Source organism: Dipodomys spectabilis, unplaced genomic scaffold (genome assembly GCF_019054845.1).
Source record: "Dipodomys spectabilis isolate Male_0828 unplaced genomic scaffold, ASM1905484v1 ptg000002l, whole genome shotgun sequence".
In the NCBI taxonomy this organism is placed as follows: Eukaryota; Metazoa; Chordata; class Mammalia; order Rodentia; family Heteromyidae; genus Dipodomys; species Dipodomys spectabilis.
In genome coordinates this window covers 36,338,723-36,364,758 of record NW_024870679.1, presented here as the reverse complement: position 1 = coordinate 36,364,758, position 26,036 = coordinate 36,338,723, and the positions used below count along the sequence as shown (strand labels likewise).

At 39.5% G+C, this 26,036-nt stretch overlaps 1 protein-coding gene across 1 annotated transcript in view; it reads right to left on the bottom strand.

Moving 5' to 3' along the window:
* Positions 1-26,036, bottom strand: part of Slc35d1 (solute carrier family 35 member D1) — a 44,608-nt gene that overhangs the window by 11,264 nt on the left and 7,308 nt on the right. The window contains exons 8-11 of the mRNA XM_042679590.1: positions 22,204-22,296; positions 8,099-8,166; positions 6,756-6,834; positions 2,595-2,677 (exon numbers count right to left, since the gene is read on the bottom strand). Coding sequence (XP_042535524.1) covers positions 2,595-2,677; positions 6,756-6,834; positions 8,099-8,166; positions 22,204-22,296 — 323 coding nt within the window. The remainder of the gene's footprint in view (positions 1-2,594; positions 2,678-6,755; positions 6,835-8,098; positions 8,167-22,203; positions 22,297-26,036) is intronic.

The following is a 26,036-nucleotide window of genomic DNA, read 5'->3' as shown; positions in this document are numbered from 1 at the left end:
TATAGGAGCTGGGAAGGTGGCTCAGTGGTAGAGTGCTTGCCTAGCACGCATGAGGCCCTGTGTTTAAGTCCTCAGCACCACATAAGCAGAAAAACCTAGAAGTGGCTCTGTGGCTCAAGTGTAGAACACTAGCCTTGAGCTGAAGAGTTGAGGGACAGTGCCCAGACCCAGAGTTCAGGCCCCACGACTGACAAAAACAACAACAACAAAAAAAAAAAAACCCTACATATATTTATTTAATACAATTTATTGTATACAACTTGGAAATGCACATACCTATGATACTATAACCAAAATCAAGGTGATACACATTTCTATAACGTCCAAAATTTTCTGTGTCTCTTTGCTTTTTCCTTTTTGTGGTTAAAAATACTTAACATGAGGCATGGCTCATATGATAGAGCACCTGTCTACCAAGTACAAGATCCTGAGTTCAAATTCCAGTAACTGCCCAAAAGAATATATAACATGTACTCTTCTTTCGTAACAAAATTTAAAGTGCCCCACTTTGTATTATTAACCTCAGATACTAAGCTGTTGTACAGCACATGTCTAGTACTTTACTCATCCTGGATAATTAACTTTGTGGCCTCTCTTCATTTCAATTCCTAGTCCATTCAATTTGTAATGGTTCTCCTTATTTCTCCTCCAATATCATTCTATTTTTTGCTTTTATGAATGTGACCATTTCAGATTCCCCAAACAGAAGATTACGCTTTCCTTGTCCTCTGAATATCTTTCACTGTATGTCTTCCAGGTCTATCCATGTGGTGGCACAAAATGGGATTTCATTTTTCTCTTTTAGGCTGAATACTAATTTATTGTCCAAATATACTCATTTTGACTATTTGTCTTAAACTCATGATTGTGAGATAACTTCCTTTCAATTCCTTTCTTTTTTAGGATGCAAGACATTCACCTCCTTGTTCAAATTTATTCCTAGTCTTTTATTTTTGTTGATCTTAGTATAAACGGGATTGCTTTCTTCATTTCTTTTTTAGATAGTTAGAATATAAAAATGTAGCTGGATACCAGTGACTCACACTGGTAATCCTCCTTTCTCAGGAGGCTGAGATCTGAGGATCACAATTTGAAGCCAGCCCAGGCAGGAAAGTCTGTGAGACTCTTATCACCAATTAACCACCAAAAAGCTGGAAGCAGAGGTATAGATCAAGAGGTAAAGTGCCAGCCTTGAACAAAGAAAGCTAAGCAAGAGTAGTACAGGCCCTGAGTTCAAACCCCAGTACTAGCAAGAAAAAAAAAAAAGAAATGCAACTGGTTTTCGACATGAAATTTTACTGAATTAATTTACTAGCTATAGTTAGCTAGTAAGGCCTGAGCACTGTCCTTGAGTTCTTGTGTTCAAGGTTTGCCCTCTACCACTATGAGCCACAGCTCTAGTTCTGGTTTCTGAGTAGTTAATTGGAGATAAGTCTTGTGGGGACTTTTCTGCCTAGGCAGGCTTCAAACAACAATCCTCAGACCTCAGGCTTCTGAGTAGCTAGGATTATAGGCGTGAGCCACCACTCAACAGGTAACCTTTCTAGTTTATAAAAGACTTTTGAGCGGCAGATACCTAAACATGCAAACAGAAACTCTTACTTCACTGATTGCCATCATGTTATTTATTTGAACGAGGAAAAAAAATCACATCATCTCTGAGTCAAGTCTATGTTTGTATCAGAATGAGTCTTTAACTCAGATTTTAGAAATAAATGAAATTCAGGCAACATTTGAGGTCAGAGCATATTCACTACATTACTTCTGATACCCTAGCTCTCCACCACATGCATTAATAAAAGAAACTGGTATTTAGATATTAAATAGTGAACAGATAATTTACATGTATTAGAGTATTTCATTCTAATTTCTTTATCCTCCTGAAATAAGAAAACAAACTCAGACAGGAGAAGAAATCTGTTCCACAGCACACAGAAGAGAAACATTAGCTGCAACTCCAAACAAGTTCTGAACACACCACCTTCCTCCCATCGTATTCAGTGCTCAGCATCCATGGCCACACAAACCCCCCTGATAATTACAATCACACACACACACACACACACACACACACACAAAACAATGGTATTTCCTCAAGAAGACTAGATAATAGATAACAACAATGTCAAATAAAGGCACAAAAGGGACAAAAACAAATTCAAATTATCCTACTAATATTAATTGGTAATTAACCTATTAATTTTCATAGTGACTCATAAGGAAGGTGGAAGATGTTTTATCACCTTTTTACATTTGAAGAAATAAAAGGCCAGACAGGCTATACAATTTGCTGCAAATTAAAAAGATGATACGATGATACAACCATGTACTTTAGCTTTATAATTTCCAGAATATTTTTTAAAATAACTGAATTAATCTGCCACTAAATTAATAGCCCAACAATATTGTCGCACTATTTGAGTGTCTAAACCCTACTTGTCAATGTAGTTATATTTAAATATTTTACTTTGGGCTAGGAATGTGGCTTAGAGGCAGAGTGCTTGTCTAGCATATATGAGGCCCTAGGTTCAATTCCCCAGTACCACAACAACAACAACAACAACATGAAAAAGAAAAAGAAATATTTTACTTACCTGATATTCAAGCCAATGAAATTTGTCCATGTGAAAATATAATCTCCACCAAAGACCATTCCAATGTAAGTTATTAATATATTCTAAAAAAATAAATATAGTTACATGGATTTAAGTGAGTTTTTTTAATGTGTGTGTGTATATATATATATAAATAAGTAAATATATATATATATATATACATTCATACTGTGACTCAAATACCTATCCTTAAAATACAAAACAAGCCAACAATAACAACAAAATCTTATCAACAAGCCAGAGCCTAGTGGATCACGTCTGTAATCCTACCTACTCAGGAAGCCAAGATCTGAGGATAAGAGTTTAAAGCAAGCCTGGGCAGGAAACTCTATGAAACTCTTGTCTTCAATTAACTACCAAAAAGCTGGAAGTAGAACTGTGGCTCAAGAGGTAAAATACTTGCCTTGAGGACAAAAGCTTAGGAGTCAGCCCAGGCCTTGAGTTCAAGCTCCTAGGACTAGTACCAAAAAAAAAAAAAAAAAACAACCACAAAACCTACCCTAAGCTGTGTGTTGTGTCATGTGAGTTACATCACTAACAGGAATCCCTCATGCGGACCTGCTCCCCACTGTCGTTCTCCACAAACACGCTTTCACCGACATGAACACAGACGTGATCAGCAAACACCCCTGGCCTGAACTATTGCTGATGGATGATTTTCTCCTCCTACTGGGCTAACTGCTAACTAGTAAGAAGAGAAGCAAGACTGCTTACGTGCAGCACCTTTTTCTATTCTTCTAAAAAGCAAGAAAGGGAGTGAGTAGTGAGGACTTTACCAACATGAAGACTGCTTTTAGAAGACTCTTTCCTCATATCTTCAAAAACACATAAGCAGTCATTAAGATAATACTAAAAACCATTTCTGCAGCTGGACACCAGTGGCTCATGCCTGTAATCCTAGCTACTCAGGAGGCTGAGATCTGAGGAGCAGGGTTCAAAGCCAGCCCAGGCAGGAAAGTCCATGAGACTCTTATCTCCAATTAACCACCAGAAAACTGGAAGTGGCACTGTGGCTCAAGTGGTAGAACACTAGCCTTGAGTTGAAGAGCCGAAGAGCTGAGGGATAGCGCCCACGCCCAGAGTTCTAGCCCCCCCCAACCCCAGAAAGAAAAAACAAAACAAAACATTTCTGCTGACATTCTTCGGCACAAATATTTTTGGCTTCCTTTTAATTATCTTCAGCCTATGAAAGCAGAAAACAACCTTCTGAAGTTTACTTGCCAGGAAACAAAAGTGATTATCCTACTGACTTAAAACTAAGACTATAATTTTCATACTCTAAAGTACATGAGAATTATGCGGAAAATGAAGATTGTCACACACTCTCTGAGAACCTGGAGGCTCTGCTACATCACACCCCATTAATCTGGTAGGACAGAAGATAAGGTGCTATAATTTATCCTTAGAAGCCCAGACTGGGTGTAGAGCTCAGGAGGAGAGTGCTTGCTCCATCCCTAGCACACACCACACACACACACACACACACACACACACACACAAAGCACCTTCAAAATTATTTTTGTAATAAAATGAGCTTTGAGAAAGCATTCAAAAACATTTAAGTTTCTTCTAGATCTAAGGATAGTAACAGCAGGCCACTTTAGAACAACTCAAGTTACCCTGAGTTTCCCATCAAATATTCTTATTATGTGAGAGAAATAGTAAAGAAGGCCAGTAAGTTTGTTGGGTAAGTATGTGAATGGACTTAACTCTTCTCTGAATACAGAGAGCCAGTAATAAGGTAGATTAATGTGAATAAACTGCCCAGAGAACTTCAGACCAGGAGGGGACAGAAAATCTGAACCTTCCTGTTCAAAATCAGAAATCAGATAAACTATAGGTACATATTAGGGTATCTTAAATAAGTTGGCTTCATGAAAAGAAAAAAACTTGCCAAGAAACACAGGTGATCATTCTGCTAACTTAAACTAAAACTCTAATTTTCACACTCCAAGCATTATGTAGAATTACAAATGAAGATTTCTAGGCTCTACTTACAGACTGTGATTTGGTGTATATGGGGATGGGCCTAGGAATATCCACTTTAAATATGTTCATGACTTTCCTATCACACCAAAGAGAAATAAGGGATCTGACCCTCCAGAGGTCTGTGGGGTTGGCTCCTCAGGGACAGAGGAAGCTTAAAGCCCTTTCAGCTTAAAGTTGAAAGGCTTATTGGCTGGAGGCTACTGAAAAACACTTCCCAGTGGCTAAGGAGACAGTGACCAGCAGTGTCTGCATGGACTCCCACCCATCTGAATGTACCAGCCATCCTTTAACAATGAGACGTGACAGCAGTGAGGAGCAAAAGCTACAGGGAATTAAGCACACAACCTAGATTCTTCCCTTCCCTCTAAGTATAAATTAAACCCCTTAGGACTGAGTAAAGCTCATGAGGTTGTTGGGATACCTTGGGAGGGTAACTCATCAAAAGAAAAGAACTGGGGGCTAGGAAGGTAGCTCAGCAGTAGAGCGCTTGCCTTGCAAGCATGAGGCCCTGGGTTCGATTCCTCAGCACCACATAAACAGAAAAAGCTGGAAGTGGCGCTGTGGCTCCAGTGGTAGAGCGCTAGCCTTGAGCTGAAGAGCTAAGGGACAGCTCAGACCCTGAGTTCAGGCCCCATAATCGGCAAAAAAAAAAAAAAAAAGAAAAGAACTGTACTACTGTACACCAAGAAATTCAATCAAGTAGGTTTAGTTCTACATGTATGTAGGACTTCCTGCACCTTCCTCTCCTCACTGCTGACCTATCAGGGTTAAGAAAAGAAGTCATAAGGTCATCTGCCCTCTTTTACCCAAATGAGGGAGACCTACCTCTTTGTGACCTGCCTTTTGTAGAAAGCAAAACAAGGAAGGGAAGTAAAGGAGTGGTAGAGGGGCTGAGTTTGATCAGGATAAATGTACAGAAAGGCTACAATGAAACCCCTCTTGAACAACTAATATATGCTAATAAAACAAGGAAGAAAGCAAATCTACTATGCTATTCACTTGGGATTCAGACATGCTGTGGGCTCTGTGATCTTCTTTTTTTAAAAAGATGTGTGGGTCCTGGGGCTTAAAATCTGACTCTGGGAGCTGTCCCTGAGCTTTTTTGATCAAGGCTAGCACTCTACCACTTGAGCCACAGCTCCACTTTTTTATGGTAGTTAATAGGAGGTTAAGAGCATCTCATGAACTTTCCTGTGCAGGCTGGCTTTGAACCACCATCCTTAGATCTCAGCCTCCTGAGTAGCTAGCTATGAGTCTCTGTAATCTTAAACCACCTAAAATTCTCCATCAGATGAAAAAGGATTCAGCATACATTAGCTCAATATTTAATTCAACTTGACTCTCTAGGCTAAGGACAAATGAGTATTCCTCAAATAAAATGAATCAGGGGGAGATGACATCACTGGAAACACCAGACACAGGTTTTGAAAGCAGGCCATTTAAGCTTTGGCTCAGACATAGGAAAACTCCCATGATTACTTTCTGGTAGGCATACTGCCGGCACAGAACAGTAGAGTTCAGCAAGCAGCAAACAGAACAGTTCTCTCTCTTTGGGGGTTAAAGTAATGGATACTGAAGTATTATCTGCCCTGTCAGAAACAGGCCTAATCTCTTCCTTCCTCTACTTTTTTTTTCTTTTTTTTTTTTTTTTTAGTCAAGGGACTTGAACTCAAGGCCTGGAAGCTGTCCCTGAACTTTTCTGCTCAAGGCTAGTGCTGTACCACTGTTAGCCATAGCTCCACTTCCAGTTTTCTAGTGGTTAATTGGAGGTAAGAGTCACATTGAAGCTGGGTGCTGGTGGCTCATACCTGTAATACTAGCTACTCAGAAGCCTGAGATCTGAGGATCAGGGTTTAAAGCCAACCTGGGCAGGAAAAGTCCCTGAGACTCTTATCTCCAGGTCTCTAGTTACAGATAATTTAGCACTGATGAAAATGGTAAAAGGAAAATTTCTTATGTTAAAAGTAGAGGAACGGACAATTCCTCTTTGAATTCTTGTTTACAAAACTATATCCATGGTTTGTCGAAGCAGTAAGCAGTATGGAAGGACATTAAGACAGGCCTGAAAGCACAGCCAGATTCCTACTTCAGAGGCACAATTTTCAAATACAGCAGGTATCAAAAAGAGAAAACATTTTCTTTTCATCTCACCTTAATACAGCCAACTATTGTAGTTGTAAGAGCAGAATTATACTGCGTGCAGAGTACTGTTGCATACATCAAGATAAACCTAGGATGGAGAAGAAAAAGATGGGTTATAAGCAAGCTCCACTGCTTTCTAGTAATCTCTAGCCAAGAGAATTACCCAGTACTCGTCATGCTAACACATGCTAGTCATGACTGACTGTGACCTCATCACTGTTTACACTGTAACTTCAAAATTTTTTTAAGTTTCACTTAAGAGAAACACATGTCTACTATTTCCTGACCAGGTATTTCTCTCTGCTATTCTCACCAGAACAAAAAGCTAACATTCATAACTATGACTTATTTTCAGAGCTCATGCATCCTACTAACCCACTCATATAAGCCAGAGAGAGAGAGAGAACCAAGGGCTCACAGACTCTGGCTCAGCTATGTACCTGCCATGAGGATAATGTGATCTCTGAGAGAGGATCAAAGCAAGACAGCTTCTTGAGGATGGAAGAAGAGCACAGGAGAACTACTTTTGGATGGGATACAGGTTCATTTAATGGCTAAGCCTCAGTATTTGGACCTCTCAGATTTACACGGAAACCACAGAACTGACCCAGAGCTAAAGCAGCATGTCAACTCTGTTCTGTAGGGCTGGGAAGGTGGCTCAGTGGTAGAGTACTTGCCTTGTATGCATGAGGCCCTGGGTTCAATTCCTCAGCACCACATAAGCAAAAAGAAAAAAAAGCCCGAAGTGGTGCTGTGGCTCAAGTGGTAGAGCGCTAGCCTTGAGCTGAAGAGCTGAGGGACAGCGTGCAGGCCCAGAGTTCAGGCCCCACGTGGACCCAAAAACAAAAAAACAAAAAACAAAACAAAACAAAACAAAAACTCTGTTCTGTAGCCTCCAGGTACTATGCACAGGTCCAGCCACACACAGAAACCAAAACGACTAGCTGAGGAAAGTATGGAGGGGATAAGAAGCTGCTTACAGAAAACCTCTTGCCTTCTACATACTGTTCTGGCAAGAAAACAACATGAAAGAGAAACATCAGCCCCAAATGAAAATGTTGTCACTGCCATCCATTACCTGTGCTAACTCAGATAATTTACCTAAGTTTTGAGCCTGTGATCTCACAGGGAAGGAAGCATCAATACATGCCAAACAATCAATGCAGATCAAATTATAATGGTGCATATCACAGACAGTAGGCCCTTGTCACCATCCTACACTGGACTTGAGATCAGTTCAGCAGCCCTGAGAGCAGGGATGCTGCTATAAAAACACTAGGATCTGGAGGTGTATTTATCCTACGCTGACATATTAAGGATATGCAGGATAGAGAACCCAAGAAGAGGCTCACCCCATCACACAGGAGAGGGTGAACTGCAAAAGGAAAAGGGTATCCGCCCAGCCTTCAAACTCCATTGCCTGTAATACACAAGAAAGCATCAGATTTTAGAGCAAGTCCTCAACATCAGCTATCTCATACATTAATAAAAATTTTTCTATGCATCTGTAACCAACACACACACACACACACACACACACACACACACACACACACACACACACACACACAGAACACATTTCTCTGCATCAAAGAATAATGTTCAAGAATTTCAAATATGGACTGAACACATTTTCAGAAGGATTCATCCTTTCCAAAATGTAATGAAGAGGCTGGTGGTCACCAGTGGCTCATGCCTATAAATCCTAGCTACTCAGGAGGCTGAGAGATGAGGATCGTGGTTTAAAGTTAGCCTGAGAAGGAAAGTCCGTGGGACTCTTATCTCCCATTAACCACCAAAAAGCTGGAAGTGGAGTGGTGGCTCAAGAGGTAGCGTTAGCCTTGAGCATAAAACCTCAGGGATAGGTCCAGGACCTAAATTTAAGCCATAGGACCAGCACCAAAAATACATACATATATGCATACAGATACATAAATATGTGTGTATGTGTGTGTGTGTAATAAAAGAGATTTTATACTCTGAAGCAAAGAAGTATTTACTTGATGGCACAAGTCATATCTACACAAACTCATGTTCTACCAGATGGCCTAGTGTGTTAATGATAAAGGCTTTGTTGAATAGTAAAACACTTTTCTTCCCCATAACCTGCAAAAGCTAAAGCAAGCCCTGTTTACACAAATGAAACTAAAGTCTTAGTTTGAAACAGTTGATTCTAAGTTGTTACTGTTGTTTGTTTGAAGACAAAGAAAGGGTGTGGGGATCATTTCATCTTTCACACAAGAGGGAGAGTCTCTCTCAAGTAATTTCTTTTGCAAGCAAACTGAGTTTGATAAGCCAACGTGAAAAACATTCCATTTCCTTAGAGAACAACTTGTCCAGCTTCAACTTTTGCCATTTCACATAAACCCCTAAGCTCTGGGCTTCTTGTGGTTTATTCTTTTCATTTATTATTTGCTGGTCCTGGGACTTGAACTCAGGGCCTGGGTGCTGTCCCTGAGCTTCTTCGTGGTCAGTGCTAGCGCTCTAACACTTCAGCCATAGCACAACTTCTGGCTTTTTCTGGGTAGTCTATTGGAGATAAGAGTCTCACTGACTTTCCTGCCTGGGCTGGCTTCAAACTGTGATCCTCAGATCTCAGCCTCCTGAGGAGCTAGGATTACAGGTGTGAGCCACCAGTGCTGAACTCTTGTGGTGTATAAAGCATAACAAAGCTTCATATTTGCATGCCTTTGCCCGCAATGTTCTTCCCCAACACTGACTCTTGCTCACCCAGAAGACTAAACTCAAGGTTCCTGCCGTGCTTTCCCTGATCAAGGACTTTCTCTGCAGTTCAGTACTTCCCTCTAGGGCTCTGGATGCCAGCATGAACCTATTCCTCAATCCATGCCAGTCTATGTCAGTCTACAGACTGTGGGCTCCACTATGGAAGACCCATCCATCTCTAATCATATTCCTAACCCACCACTTACCAGACACTTTGTTTGAGGTTCTTTTTGTTGAGGTATAAAATAAAATTTGCCAACTTCAAATGCATAATTCAGTGAGTACAATCATGATAAGGAGATTCCTACACCTCACACACCAACAGTTCCCTCTAGTCGCTTTATAGTCAGACCCCTGGTATACAGCTCTGCTGCTAAAGCAACCTCAGACAAAGTAATTATAGTCTTTTTTGTCTTGTCTCTTCTCTTGGCAAGATGCTTTTGAGATTCATCCATGCTCTGAGTCTATCAGTAGCTCATTCATTTGTATTGTTAATGATTATTCCACCTTACGGCTAAACGACTGTTTAGTCACTTATCAATGGACCTTTATTTGAGTTGTTTCCACAATTATTGCAGTAAAGCACCAATGAATCTTTTAGTAAAATCAAAGTCTTGGACACATTGTTATTTATCTTGGGTAAATACCTAGAACAAGGGATTGCTGGACATGTTGCTAACTTTATCTCCAACTTTATAAGAAACTGTCAAAGTAGCTACACAACCTTATATTTTACTTTCTCACCAACTTGAGAACTGTTCAGGCCATTCCAGTAAGCATTAAGTGGTATCTCATGCTTTTAATTTGCCTTTCCTTGATTACCTACAAGGTTGAGCATCTTTTTTTTGGGGGGGGGGGGGGAGCACGGGGGTCCAGTCGTGGGGCCTGAACTCTGGGCCTGGACGCTATCCCTCAGCTCTTCAGCTCAAGGCTAGCGCTCTACCACTTGAGCCACAGCACCACTTCCGGCTTTTTTCTTTTTTGCTTATGTGGTGCTGAATCGAACTCAGGGCCTCAGGCATGCAAGCCAAGCGCTCTACCACTGAGCCAACTTCCCAGCCCCAAGGTTAAGTATCTTTTAATATACTTATCTGATATCAGTATTTCTTATTTCATAAAATGACTTCTTAATTTTTGTGCTAAATTTTTAATAAAGTTATTTGTCTTCCATTGACTGAGTGGTGATCTTTTTTAATATAAATGATAAACATTTTTAATTATACATATATGATATACTTACACATGAAAAGTATGTATGTATACATGCAGAAATATGACTTAGGAATGAAAAGTAACCAAAATTATATGACAAAGGCCTCAAATAAATGTCTGTCTACCTCTAAACTCCTTCCTCTGTTACATCTAAATCTCCTGTGCTTTCAATTACAATTCAGCACCTTCAAGTTAAGCTTTGGGCACAGTGATGAGGATGGTTTAATCAAATCTGCTGATAATCAAAAAGCAAGCATATCAAAGCAATAAAAACTGCTGCCTGCTATTTATTGAGGGCTTCTACATACATCATATCATTTGATTTCCACTGTGAAATGGAAAGATCGGGTCATACACAAAATGGCAAACTTTAGGTTCACAGTGAACATATGGTAAACCCCACTATATGCACTTCAAGGTCAAGGTTCTCTACACTCAATAAACACTCTGAGGATATAACTGTATCTGGAGAATAATATATTCTCATGAACATAAGTCCCTTTATATCAAATTCAAAAACAAAAATGTAATTCTCATGGCATTTTTCTGCTCTCCCTAAGTATTGGCCTGCTTCTGGAGAAAGCCAATGCATGGCACAAGCAGCCTGCTACAGGCCTCTGTTTCACCACAGGAGCAGTCAGGACAATCAGCAGCCAACCACAAGTACAGGATAAATATGACCTAATGGATATAAGGCCCACCTAGTTCCTATAATACACAGGGGCTTGCTGCCCATGCCCTAAAGAGAACATTTCAAAAATCAGTAAAAGCTAAAGCTACTGCTTACTGAGTACCTTCACTCTGTGCCAAGCTCAAAAATGTTAAGTAGCTTATCTAAAATTATCCAGCTAGAGCTTGTTCACTTCCAAGCCTAATCTACTCAAACAGAAAGAAGGACTCTCAAGGGACAAGAGACTGCAGGTTCTCATACCCTTAATCTATAACCTGTTACCTGCCAAGACAAGAGTCTCTCTCTCCTCCCTTATCATCACTGTGTGGAATGTACCTGCCCTCACAGCCCTTTCTAGAAACTAGAGAAGAAACCCACCAGGTACAGATTGGCTCCAGGATGTCTCCAAGAACTAACTGGCCACTGGTCTGTATCGTACAAGTGGAAATTTCCTTAAACCATGAAAAAGAAAGCTCTTAAAAAAACAACATCCTTACAAAGTAACGAAAATGACCAGACCTCAGGACATTCTAAACAGCCTGAATCCTCAATCAGTACTGTCCCCTTTCTTCAACTTCTATTTTCTTCCAATTAAAACTTCGGCCTGAGAGTTTGTGCTGAATATCTGTTTTATTTCTATAAATGCCAGGATGAAAATTCTCTCACCTCCTGTATCACTTCCATCTGCACTACTGGGTAAACATCAGGTTCTGGAGTTGGTTTGGTTTACTTTTGTTTTGTTTCCCACTGATGGTTCTACATGTGTACTATTATCAGATCAGTAATGCGAAAAGCAAGAGTTAGGAGAGAGACAAACAGCACATTCTCTCTCATATGTATAAGCTAGATGTAAAATACAACTGGACAAGATAACTTATACAGGTTTCTATATATTTAGATACAAACCAACAGACTAAAGGATACTCTTAAGGGAAGAGCCCAAAGACATAACTTCTCTGAACATCTAAATACTATTTATCCAAATGAATTCTAGGAAATGGAAACATGGGTTTTGGTGGTAGTGGTGGTGGTTTGGTTTTTGTTGCTATTGTCTTTTTAAGGGGGGGTAAAAGAGGGCACAGAAATGAAGGGAGAATAAACAAATGTAGTCACAGTATTGAATATACCACTGTATAAACAATGAACTTGTGAGCAGGGATGGAAGGGAGAAACTGGGGGAAAGCAAAGTAAGGGGTAACATTGTCCAAAAAAGAAATGTATTCATTACCTGACTATGGAATTATAAACCCTCTGTACAACTCCTTAGTAATGATAAAATTATATTTAAAAATGTTTAAAGCAAGAGTTAGGGCTGAGCATAAGAGGCCAGTGGTAGAGTATTTGCCTACTGAGCATGGGCCCCAGACTTAATTCCCTGCACTGTAAAGAAACAAAACAACAGTTCTATTCTATTTCTGCATATGTGTGATGAGAATCTCACATGACCAAAGGCCACTTAAAAATCTCACCTAACCAAACGTCTACTTCCTGTACTCAGGAAGGTTTTCCTATAACCTTCTGTGAGGCCATAAGGTCACTTAAGCCTGAAGTTTGACCTATATCACATATGTAAAACACAGGCTGCTCCAGCTGTCTCCTGTGAGGACCAATAAGAGAATATAGAGAGACAATTTAAATGTACAATGAATTTGTAACAGAAGACATCACTCGCAGAAGATTCCACTACTCCTATCTAGCAGTAGATTGGTAGGCAGATTTTTCATCTCCCTAAAGAGGGAGATGAAAAAGACAGAAGGTACAATGACTGTGTAACTTTGCTGATCAGGGAGAAAATGTCTAAACAAAACCTCTGCTTCCAGAGAAAACACTAATAAAGAACTACTATGAAGACAATGACCTTCCTGATAAGTCCTCCAAGGCCTGAAATCTTCAGTCTTGGTCAAGTGGTGGATGTGATGACAGGATATACAAACAAATTAGCTTTCTTAAGCTTCCTTCTGTTTTGATTAAAGTCTCCAGTTCTGTGGGTGCAATACTAGAGGCCAAAAGACACTCCAGTGTAAAAACAATCTCACACAACCAAGGGGCACTTCATTCTCACACAACCAAACTTAAACTTCTCCTAACTAGGAACACTTTTGGTTCCACAAAACTACCTGGAAAAACAAAGTTTAACGTTAAAAATTTTTTCCTTTATTCACTTATGCTAAATAAGCTAATAAATGATAGCCTCTGAGTGAGATTAGGTACTCATACTACATAATCAATAGCAGGGCTAAAATCTAGGTCAGGAATACAATCGGATCCTGTCTTTTGAACCAGCTCTGATCAGTTGATTCTGGCTGTCAGAGCCACTGTCTTAGAGAATAGTTTGAGGCTGTGTCTAGGCTCAGCATAAAGGTGGTGTGAATACTTGGCAATGAGAACAGGGTAATGGTTGTGCCAATCTGCCACCCTAATCAAGTGAGAAGCACAGCAGAATTTCAATGTACATGTCAGTCTCAGATGCAGCCATTTCTGTTTCTAGGAAATTTTACACTAAGCAGAATCAACAACTTCCTTGAGATGTGTGGGAAAAGTCCAATGTATAACTGAGACATTTTCCTACTGTTCTGATAAATCCCTGCTTACCCTGAACTTTACAAATAAACCACTTACACTTTGTAAAGAAAAGAAAAAGATGAATAATATCATTCTGTTTTGAAATTACTTTCTCCAAAACTACTGAGGAAAAAAATTCTTATCCAAAAGTGAGCTTCTGGGAAAGTTGTTAGAGGGAGAAAGAAGATGCTGGCAGGGTTCTCATCACACCAAGGGAATGCTTGGGAAATTTACAAAACCAGCGATCCTGGGTGGCCACCTACCTTGCACCATGGCAGCCATCTGCCACACTGCCCCTGCTTCCCTGCTCCTGGCTTAGATAAACGGCTTCCCTGCTATCTTCAATGCCTCTGCTCACTAGGTTCTTCCACTTATAAAACCTATGCACGATGGTAAACACAGTCCATCTCACCAACCAGGCCACTTGCTCCTACTTAAAAAGGCTTATCCTCAAAGAGGAAAATGGACAAAAAAATACTTTGTCAACCGAACAATACAAAAGCTGAGAAAAATCTATTCATTAATTAAAGAATTGCTGGTGTAATCCTGTGTGATGCTGGGCTGGGAAGATGGCTCAGTGGTAGAGCGCTTGCCTTGCATGCCTGAGGCCCTGGGTTCGATTCCTCAGCACCACATAAGCAAAAAGAAAAAAGCCGGAAGTGGCGCTGTGGCTCAAGTGGTAGAGTGCTAGCCTTGAGCTGAAGAGCTGAGGGACAGCGCCCAGGCCCAGAGTTCAGGTCCCACGACCGGACCCAAAAAAAAAAAAAAAAAAAAGAATATCATGCTCTGGGGCTAGGAAGGTGGCATGCCTTGCATGCATGAGACCTTGGGTTCAATTCCTGAACACCACATAAGCAGAAAAGGCCGGAAATGGTGCTATGGCGCAAGTGGTAGGGCACTAGCCTTGAGCTGAAGAGCTGAGGGACAGCGCCCAGGCCCAGAGTTCAGGCCCCACAACCAACCAAAAAAAAAAGAATATCATGTCCCTTCCCCACAAAAAAATAAACAGAAAAGAACTGTCTCACAGAGTGACCCATAAAAGATAAATAACTCTGGAAAAGCTAACCCGACAACTTACAACTTACTATTTCTTCCTTATTCAGTCAGTAACAGAAATGTCCAGGAAGAGGATTAGTGCAGCAACTTTTCCTGGAACTCCTTTAAGCCATGTAATGTAAGCAGTGATATAATGAAGACATTATATGATATACCAGTGCCTACAGTAGGGCCTTGTGAGAGCCACAGCGAAGGGTCTGTTCTTCCATCCCTACATGATAGCACCTAGCATGGTGTCTACCACGAAGCCAGGCTCCAATCCCTGTCATCGAATCGCTGGCTTTTTGCTGCATAAATTCCCTTTGGAGATGGCAACTGGTAAGTTTAAACACAATCTGTCCTGATACTGAGAAACTGTTAGTTAAGAGGTATGTAGTTTATCTATATGGGATACCTTTTATTAATGGCAATCTGACTTTTGTTAAACTATAGGTTTTTGTTTAAAGAATATTTTATAAGATATACATTTTTAAAGTAAGTACTAAATATATAATTCTTTGGTCTAATGAACCTAAATTTTTACAAAACTTTGATAAACTTCAAAAAATAAAATAAAACTATACATACAAGGCTGAGAATGTGACTTAGTGGTTGAGTGCTTGATTTGGGTTTGATTCCTCAGAACCACATTCACAAAAAAAGCTGTAGCTCAAGTAGAGTGCTAGCCTTGAGCAAAAGCTCAGGGACAATGCCTAGGCTCTGAGTTCAAGTCCCAGATTGGCAAACAACAACAACAAAAAAAACCTACACATATATAAAAATGAATTTGGTTCCTGAGAATGTTTTGTCAAGATGTTTTGCACTATGTTCTCTGGGATAAACTGTTCTGTTCTATTTTGTCTTGTAATTTTGAAGTTGTTGTTGTTTTCCTTTAGCCCCTAATTCTTGCTCAAAGTATCTATGAGCCCCCTCAAATGTTGTGTCCCACTCCAACCTTCTGTTGGATTCCTGCCTTAACAGGGAAGTTTCCTCTCTCCAGCCTACTTACAGTGAGACTTTTAAGAACAATGATTCAGTGTCAGGAGTTGGTGGCTCATGCCTGTAATCCTAGCTACTCAGGAGGCTAAGATCTGAGGATTGTGGTTCAAAGCCAGCCAGGGAGACCCTTATCTCCAATTAACCAAGTGGTAGAGCCCTAGCCTTGAGCTAAAGAGCTCAGGGACAGCACCCAGGCCTAGAGTTCAAGCCCCATGACCAACTGGCCAAAATTAAAAAAATTATTCAGATCTGATTTCTTCTTGGTTTGTGTCCTGGATCAAGAGTCTGTAACTCTCAATGATAGAAACTAATTGGTTTGTTATTTGCCATTTCCCCCAAGTATTTTTAAATTTAATATTCATCATAGAATACTCATCATTTATAAAAAACAAAAACAAAAAATCCTGTCCTTTTCTTATTTTATAAAGTATAATATATATACCCTAAGTGAACATACCATATACCTTATTGGTATGGTGCTTTTTTGCATTTAACCATTTATCTTGGAAGTCCTTTTATTTGCTACATAAACAGCTTGCATGCAATAAAAAGATCTGGTTGAGGAAAACCAGCAGTCCATTGATGTAGAACAGTTTATCAGGAAACACTGGGCCCAAACCAGCTATGAGAACAGCAGTATAGTGTCCATCTTGTCCTTTACTACTCTGGAACTGCCTTATCCCAGAAAGAGTCCTTCCTAGAGAACATTTCATCCACCGACCATTTGACTGCAACAGACAGAAGAGATGTATTAAGTCAGCGATCAGTGAGAGAACTGGAGGCCCCAAGTTCTGCTCCATTGTATCAAAATGTCAGAAGCTTTCAAGACTTGGGGAGGAAATTCCCAATTCCTGTGCACTGCTCCTAACTTAGAAGGAAGTAGGGTGTGGTATGAAGAGATGAGTGAGAATGTATGTCTAAGAATCTGGAAATCTTGGCTTCTTTCTAGACCTGGGTCCTTCCTAGCCCCAGCTTCCTTATTTATGAATTGGCTTGAGCCAGTTGCTCTTCCAGGTATTTGGCACCTTAAAGGTGTCAGTCTTCTTACCATGTTGATGGGCCTCCTCTTAGCATGCACATGTTTGCTCCTAGCTCCACCGGAATACATCAGTTTCTCCTCCTCCACCTTGCTCAAGGTCCTCATTGGCTTTTGCTGGTGTTCACCTACTTGGGAAATGCTAAGCATTCCCTCTACAGGACTTAGAACCTGTTCTTCCCACCCACCTAGGTTATACTCCCTCCAAAGAATCACACAAACTAGTCTCTCAGTCTGTTTTAGTTGTGTGTCTGCTCAAATGGGCCTTTAAAAGATAATTCCCTTACCATGGTATCTAAAATAACACTTCTCTATCATTTTCCTAACTTTATTTTTCTTCAGAGCACTTACTACACACTTTATGTATAGTCTATTTCATCCATTAGAATTCAAGCTCTGCTTAAACAGGTACATGGTCTTTCTGTTGTGATTAGAATAGCACTTGACGTATAACATTTAATATTCATTGAATGAAGGAATTATGATTATAGATAACTAAGTAGACAAGGACAAGTAGCAGACTTGTTTTTTCCAGTCCTGGGGCTTGAACTCAAGGCCAGGGCACCACCCTTGAGTTTCTTTTGTTCAAGGCTAGCACTCTACCACTTGAGCCACAGCATCACTTCTGGCTTTTTCTGTTTATATGGTATTAAAGAATTGAACCCAGAGCTTCATGTATGGTAGGCAAGAACTCTACTACTAAGCCACATTCCCAGCCCCAGATTGTATTCTTATTATTAGTATTTTTATTACTAGTCTTTTAAGTAGTACTAAGTATACGGTTGCTAACATTTGACACTTTGTGCTATATGAAGCACTACACAGAAGTCCAAAATGCAGGACACTGTTATTCAGGGTCAGCAGAATACTGTGGGAAAGCTTGTAATCAGGCAAACACACAAGGGCTCTGGAGTCAGTCAAAATGGTGCCAGTTTAAATGCTGCTACTGTGCAGCCCTGAGCATGTCCCTAACAGGTATGTATCAAGGATCAAGGAAAATGACTTATATGGAAGCATTCTGTCATGTACAAGACACTGTACTCTAAAGAAAGTATTACCAACCACTAGAAACAAGCTTAAACTATTTGATAACAACCTTATTTAAAGTGCCATAGAACAGTGTCCATTCATCAAAAACAAATGGATGCATATAGATGCATGTTTGTTTGTGTGCATGACTGCATGTGCATATATGTATGTATATATATATGTATATTCATATATATTCATCTGTATTTTAAGAATATGCACACTTCCAAGGGACATATACTGACAATGAACCTGACTTATTAGAAAAGTCTTACCTGAAATCTTGCTATATATCCCATTCTTGAACATGAAAAGTCTTTCTAACAAGACTTCTAACAGACCACTGAACACAGGAAACTAAATCTTCCAGAGGAAGGTTCAAATTCTTTCCACTTTCCAGTGGAAACTTCAGATTCTTTTAGACTACTAAAACCCTCCTGAAAACCTTAAGTCATGTAAGCTTCTACCCACCATTTCTTTTTTTTTTTTTTTTTTTTTGGGTCCAGTCGTGGGCCTGAACTCTGGGCCTGGGCTCTGTCCCTCAGCTCTTCAGCTCAAGGCTAGCGCTCTACCACTTGAGCCACAATGCCACTTCCGGCTTTTTTCCTTTTTGCTTATGTGGTGCTGGGGAATCAAACCCAGAGCCTCAGGCATGCAAGGCAAGCGCTCTACCACTGAGCCACCTTCCCAGCCCCCCACCCACCATTTCTAAGTAAAACACCTGGCCACATGACCATGACAGGCCCTCAAGCAGATCAGAATTATGTGTTGCATTGTTTCCACTGAACAGCAAATACAACCTACACCAATACAAATTCAACCTACACCAATCTTTCCTAACCTGAATGCTTGTAGAATGCACTGACAGGCATGGCACTTTGGTGATAGATTTTACACCATCTCAGAACCATGCCAAATGCCCTCCCTGTATGACGAACGTTACGTGGCATTTCTCATGCTCTCCTAAGAGAAGTTAAAATAGCTTTTCTTAGCACAAGAAAGATGCTCAGAAATACCAATCGGATTTGAACTTAGAATAAAATTATAGTGACTTGTCTCATAAGCTTACTAGGCATTTAAGAACACAAACATCTCTCACTTTGCAAGTCGGAGCTTATAACCTACCAAAACAAATCTATCATTCCACAATAACATTTTAATTTTGTTTCCAGGCAAATCTCCATGAAACAATCTACCCTCAATCCCAACAAATGGGTAGAACTGATCTACTTCTATTTTACAGCCTTGTATATGGACACCCCTAAGTTGCTTCTCCCATAGAATCTGTATCAGCATGTTGTCCTTAGGTTAGCCAATGGTTCCCAGAAAGACTGGATAGTGTTCAAAAGGTAAGAATACCACTTAATTCATTCTTCTTTTTCTATTATCTGAGTCTAACGTAATGAAACACACAATAGCCTGTAACTGTAACACAATGTGTCAGAGAGAATTATAGTAAGGACAGAATGTTAGGCTGGAGCATGGCTGAAGTGGTAGAGCACCTGCCTAGCAACTATGAGACCCGAATTTAAAATTTAGTACTGAAAGTGGGTGGCGGGGAACTATGTTAAGAAAGAACTCACAGGATTATAAAAAAAGACAGTGTGTCCACTTATAACCCAATGTATGTTTTATAAGTAATATATTAATTATCAGTAAGAGTGAGAATGAAAAACAAAGTGAAACCTAAAACACTAATGCAGTACCACTACCAAATAATGAGTTCAAAATACTTCTATAAGTAGTTTAACAGCCCAACTTGAATATCTGAATATTTTTAGATGAACTGACATTCTCCAAAATCATTGTATTTCTTAAAAATTAAATGTTTTTTTCTTTTGCAGTTCTGTGGATTGAACCCAGAGTCTCATATAGGTAAGTAACTGTTCTAACCAATTTGGTTATGGTCTCTAGCTCTAAAATAAACCTTTCTTGAAAGTGCCTTTGCCTAGCACTTCCACTGGAAAAAACAGACTGCAAATTCCACTCTTCTACTTAAAACTGGAAAAAAAGAAGAATAAGAAATCCCAGATCTAATCCTAAGTGGTAAAGTAACTTTTCACACTAATTATAGCATTCTTAAACTAAAGCATTTCCATCTGAATGTGAATTACCAAACTCTAAAATAGGCATAAATTATGTTACAACTTCTATGTAAACTGTCATCACTCTGGAATGAAGAAATACCGCCTTTAGACAATTATTCAAGTAGCTACAAGCTACTTGATGAAGTCAAACCCAGGTGATAATTCCATCTTTGCTAAGTCTTTAGGAAACCTAACTTTATTCATTTTTCTAATTTTCTCCTGTACAGAGTCCTCAAGATTTATAGCCACCTGCCTAGCTATGTGTGTGGGGCTGATTTTTATTTTGGGTGTTTTGTTGTTGTTGTTGTTTTGCCAGTCCTAGGGCTTGAACTCAGCCTGAGTGCTGTCCCTGAGCTTCTTTTGCTCAAGGCTAGCGCTCTACTATATGAGCTACAGCTCTACTTCCTGCTTTTTCTGTGATTAATCGGAGATGAGTCTCATGGACTTGCTTACCAGAATGGCTTCAAACCATGATTCTCAGATCTCAGCCTCCAGTTATAGGCGTGAGCCACGGGCACTGGGCTAAGGCTGGTTAGTTTATAGTGCATTCCTGCCACAAAGCTGAAGTGTAAAGGGCACTTGAGCCAGCATCTGATAGAAGTAGGCAGAACACTGTGAGAAGACCATGACCTCTAGATTGAGCTTGGGTTTAAATTATGACACTACTTCCTGCTAACACCAAGATTTTAGGGAAGTCATTCAGTCTTTCTGAATCCACTACCTCAGTAAAACAGGGTAATTAAACCTACAATCATTGTGAAGACTACATTATATTATCTACATGAAGTGACTAGAATATAATATGGGCTCAATAAATGTTAACTTCCAATCCCATTTTCTTCATAGCCACAGAGTTCTAACTGAACACTACTGGTTACAGTAGAGTTCTGTTTAAGTCTGCTGGCAGTCAGGTAGCAATTCATGACAACATTTTACACATGTATTCAAGATCAATTGTGCCAGTTCTTTAAAAGTCTTATTTAAAAAAAATAAAGCTTTGTAAGTTGTCAGTACATTGCCTTTATTTTTCACTAACCTAAATGAGCTTTTCAATAGTCTGACCACTATCCAAAATCTGAAATTGGGACTGTGAAGATGGCTCAGTGGTAGAGTGTTTGCCTCGCATGCATGAGGCCCTGGGTTGGATTCCTCAGCACCACATAAACAGAAAAAGCCAGAAGTAGTGCTCAGTGGTAGAGTGTTTGCCTCGCATGCATGAGGCCCTGGGTTGGATTCCTCAGCACCACATAAACAGAAAAAGCCAGAAGTAGTGCTTGGTTCAAGTGGTAAAGTGCTAGCCTAGAGCTGAAGAACAGCACCCAGGCCCAGAGTTCAAGCCCCACGACCGGAAAGGAAAAAAAAAAAAAACTGAAAAAAAAACCTGGTTATTCTGTAAGATTAATGTATTTATTATGAAAAAGCCAGGGAAATTAGAAGGAATCTTAGAACAGAAAACCTTGGTTAAAATTTTGGATTTCCTTTTAGGTTTACAAAATGTTGTGAATTTTTATAATACAATATCAACTTTCCTCCTATGAATATGAGCTTATTTTAGAGAAAAATCCTCAGGATTCATTTTACTACCCTATTCTGGATTTATTTAACTACACTTTCGTAAGAGATTGGTAAACAAGTCTATCAGTTACTATTTATATTGTCAGAGCACTACACAATTCTAAGTATCTTCTAAGGAAAAGAAAACAATATGAGATTTAAACCACGTTGACAACTGTAAACAAAGAATTCTACTGATAGCTGACATTTTGTGTAGGATTTAAAGAAGCTTCCCAAAGCTTCTATTCCCCTTTATAATTTAGTATAAGTGTAAAAATTTCCTTTCCCCCATGCTGGCATTTAAGAAAAGGGCATTACTTAGCATGCACTATTTTTATGTTGGCAACCATGGCTATTTTGAGCCATTTTAGTACTGTCCAATCTTTATGCCAAGCATGGTTAGCATGATATTAGCAAAGTAAAGAGTATTCACAGTGTAAGGTCACTTAATAAGTACATTTCTTTTTAACAACCCAAAAGTCTATCTTTTGTTCATAAACAATAATGTAACTAACAAACCTAAGTCACTAAACCTTAAGAAAGTCCTACCTTTTGTGCATCTCCTGTGAAATATGCAATGGCCAAGGTGGGCAGAATCATAAACAGTGCATTATAATACAGCAGACCATATTTTCCCAGCTCCTAGAAGAGTAAATAATCAAAGATTTTATTTGATTCTAGCAGACAGATAACATAACTTGGTGCATATTACTATCCCAATTACACATACACATGAACTTGTAGGACTTGCAAGTTAAAAATGTCTTCAAACAGGCACCAATGGCCCAGATCTATTATCCTAGCTAATCAGGAGGCTGACTCAGTTTGAGGATCATGTTTGAAGCCAACTCAGGCAGAAAAGTCCATGAGAGGGGCTGGAATGTGATGTGGCTTAGTGGTAAAGTGTTTGCCTAACATGCATGAAACCCTGGGTTTGATTTCTCAGTACCACATAAACAGAAAAAGTTAGAAGTGGCACTGTGGCTCAAGTGGTAGAGTGCTAGTCTTGAGCAAAAGAAGCTCAGAGACAGTGCCCAGACTCTGAGTTCAAGCCCAGGACGGGAAGGAAGGGAAGGAAGGAGAGAAAAGGAAGGAAGGAAGGAAGGAAGGAAGGAAGGAAGGAAGGAAGGAAGGAAGGAAGGAAGGAAGGAAGGAAAGAAGGAAAGAAGGAAGGAAGGAGAGAGATAGAGAGAGAAGGAAGGGAGAGAGAAAGGAAGGAAGGTCCATGAGACTCTTATCTTCAATTAACCAGCAAAATGCTGAAAGTTGAGGTACAGCGCAAGTGGTAGTATGCCACCTGTGCACAAAAAGCCAAGTGAGAGTGTAAGGCCCTGAGTTCAAGCCCCACTACCAGCATAAAGAAAAGAGAAAGGAAAGAAGACAGAACAGGACAGGACAGGACAAGTTTTAATTTCAGTAACTATATTTGAGTCTAAAACACAGCACTAAGTCTTCATGCCATATGACTCATGCTCACAGGCCTATGATTATAAGCAGTCCTGAAATTATAGGTAATGAAACTTCCAATTTATTAAAAAAGATCTCTGTGTGGCCATAATGACTTTAGAATAAACCAAATGATGAACTGGTTATGATCAATCACAAGCATAAATGGAAAGGTTTCTCTCATTTGTAAGGCCCCAAGAAAAAAGCTGTATTGGGACCAACAACCTTTGAGAATGTGTGCCCAGACATGCAGTGATGGTTAACAAGAAGTAGAGGATGTACAAACAAGCTAACACATCAGACACACATTTTTTCTAAAGCATTTCTAAATTTCTAAAGCACAGTACACTGGTTAAAAGTTGACTTAGGACATTATCATAAACTTGAATTACTATACTTTGTTCTCATATATTGTTGTCTTTATTGCTTTATTTTATGGTTTGGTTGGTTGGTTTTGCTTTGTTTGTGCTGCTAGGGTTTTTGAACTCAGGGCCTTAGTGCTTCCTAGATGAGCATTCCACCACTGAGCCATATGTCCAGCTCTTTTTGCAGTGACTATTTTTTAGCTAGGGTCTTACTTCCTACCCAGGTACACGTCTGGACCACAACCCTATTTTTGCTTTCCATCTGCTAAGACAACAAGTATCTGCCACCACAGCCAGCTTCTTTCCATTGATCTGGAGTCTTCTGGACTTTCCCGCCTAAGATGGCCCAGAAATGCAATTCTTCTGATCTCTGACTCCCAAATACTAGACAAAAAGCTTAATAGCTCTTGCATAATATTTTTATCAGTATTTTTCTCTTTCACAGCATATCTCCTTTTTATTAGCTGACCTTTTTAATACCATTTTATACTACCTCTAAACAAACCACCCTCTAAGTTTGTTGTCTGTAATCTGTGAACTAGGAAAAGCAGATCAACTACCTTTGTTCTACTACAAATAAGTCCTAAGTCATTCCTTAGTAAGCAACTAAAGGGTTCTCTCCTAGAAGTAAAATACTCTGATGGAGATGTATTGGGATGTGCTATCCAAAATAGCAGTCACTAGTCACATGGAGTGATTTAATTATAAATGTACAAAACTCCCAATTTGGTTTCTCAATTACAGCAGTCACTTTTCAAGTGGTGAATAGCTGTGTATGCCTAGTGGCTCCTGGTAATGGACAGCAGAGATAAAGATTTTCATCACAGAAATTCTGCTGGAATAGTACTACTTCAGAGAGCTGAAGCTGCTAGGTAAATGTAAATGATATGCTATTATTACTTGGGCTACTTGGGCTAAAGAATAAAACCAAAGTAAAACAAATCTGTAATTGTTCCTTATTCTCTATTCATAAAGAAAACAATGTTTACTGGGGCCTCCATTTAAATATAGTCATCATTCAGACCAAGGTGACTTAGTGGAGGACAAAATTTAAGAGGCAATGTTAAACAAAACATGTTGGAAACAAATCTACCCTATCCTCAGGTCAAAGAAAATTGTAAACCAGGAAACCTTCTGAGACAGCTACACATCTACATTCCTTTCCTGGAAAAAAAGGCAAAGCCCTGCTGGCCAAGGTAACAAGACTAGACACTAGCAATGGGGGCTAATGCTATAATCCAGTAGAGTACTTATATTTATTTTCATCTCAGTTCCAAAAAAGGGCTTGAGTTAATCTCAAAAATGCCATGCATGTAATAAATGGAGAAGACTAAAAGTAAACAGATAAGGTCATCTGACTGAAGATAATATGGGTAGAAAAAATAAGATAAAATCACGGTCAGTTACAAGATTCAATTATGAGATTAAAAACTAGATCAGCTGCTCAGAGTGACCTCTAAGATAAATATCTCATATAGGTGGCCTTTTAAGATAAATTATGATACCACGGACAACTCCTTCAATAACAAACCAATGATATATAAAACTGAGTTCCATGCAGCTATTTGTTACAGTAATATAATTTTACAATGCAGCAAAAGAGGTAGGCTATATATTCACCTTTCTGATGGTCTGACTATACCTAAAATTAAATTTTAATTGTGTGTATTTCCAAACTATAGAGTAAACAAACAAAAAAATACTTGAATAGCCTTTGTATACATGCTACTAATAGAAAGCAAAATGCCAAGCATACAAAGTTCACATGTACAAGATCCAGGACATAAAACTCAATGTTGACCAGGAAGTGTGAACCTAAAGCTCCCTGAAGTGTCCCACTATTTTTAGGCAAAGTACACATAGGCTATCCTTGTCCTACAGCCCCTTCCAAAACTCACTTACTCTCACAACTCAAAGCTTCCAAATATCTCCTTCATATCCCAGATCACCCATAAGGCACTGTAGAACACAACCAAGAACATTTATGATACTTTTCTCGGTGAACACTCTATTTTCCCTACCCACTAAATCAATACTCAAACCATCTCATCTAAAAAAGCCACCAACAATACTACATTTCTAACTTAAAACTAACTTCCTGGGCTGGGATGTATCTCAATGGCAAAGTGCTGGCCTAGCAAGCACAAGGTCCTGGGTTCAATCTCTAGTACCAAAAAAAAAAAAAGAAAAGACAAAAAAAAAAAAAACTCAAACATAAAACTAATTTCCTTATGTGAACAAAGTATAGACATTTTACCCTTAGAGAGCCTATGTGTTTCCAATCCCTCATAAGAACTTTTGTTTACTGCACACTTTCCCTGATTAACAGGCAAATAAACAATTGCCAGATGCTAGTGGCTCACACCTGTAATCCTAACTACTCAGGAGCCTGAGATCTGAGGACTGAGGTTTGAAGCCAGGTAGGGTAGAAAATCCATGATACTCTTATCTGCAATTAACCAGCAAAAAGCTGAAGTGGACATGTGCCCACAGCAGCCTTGAGTAAAAAAGACAAGCAAGAGCTTTAAGGCTCTGAGTTCAAGCACCAGAACATACACAAAGAGGGGGGAG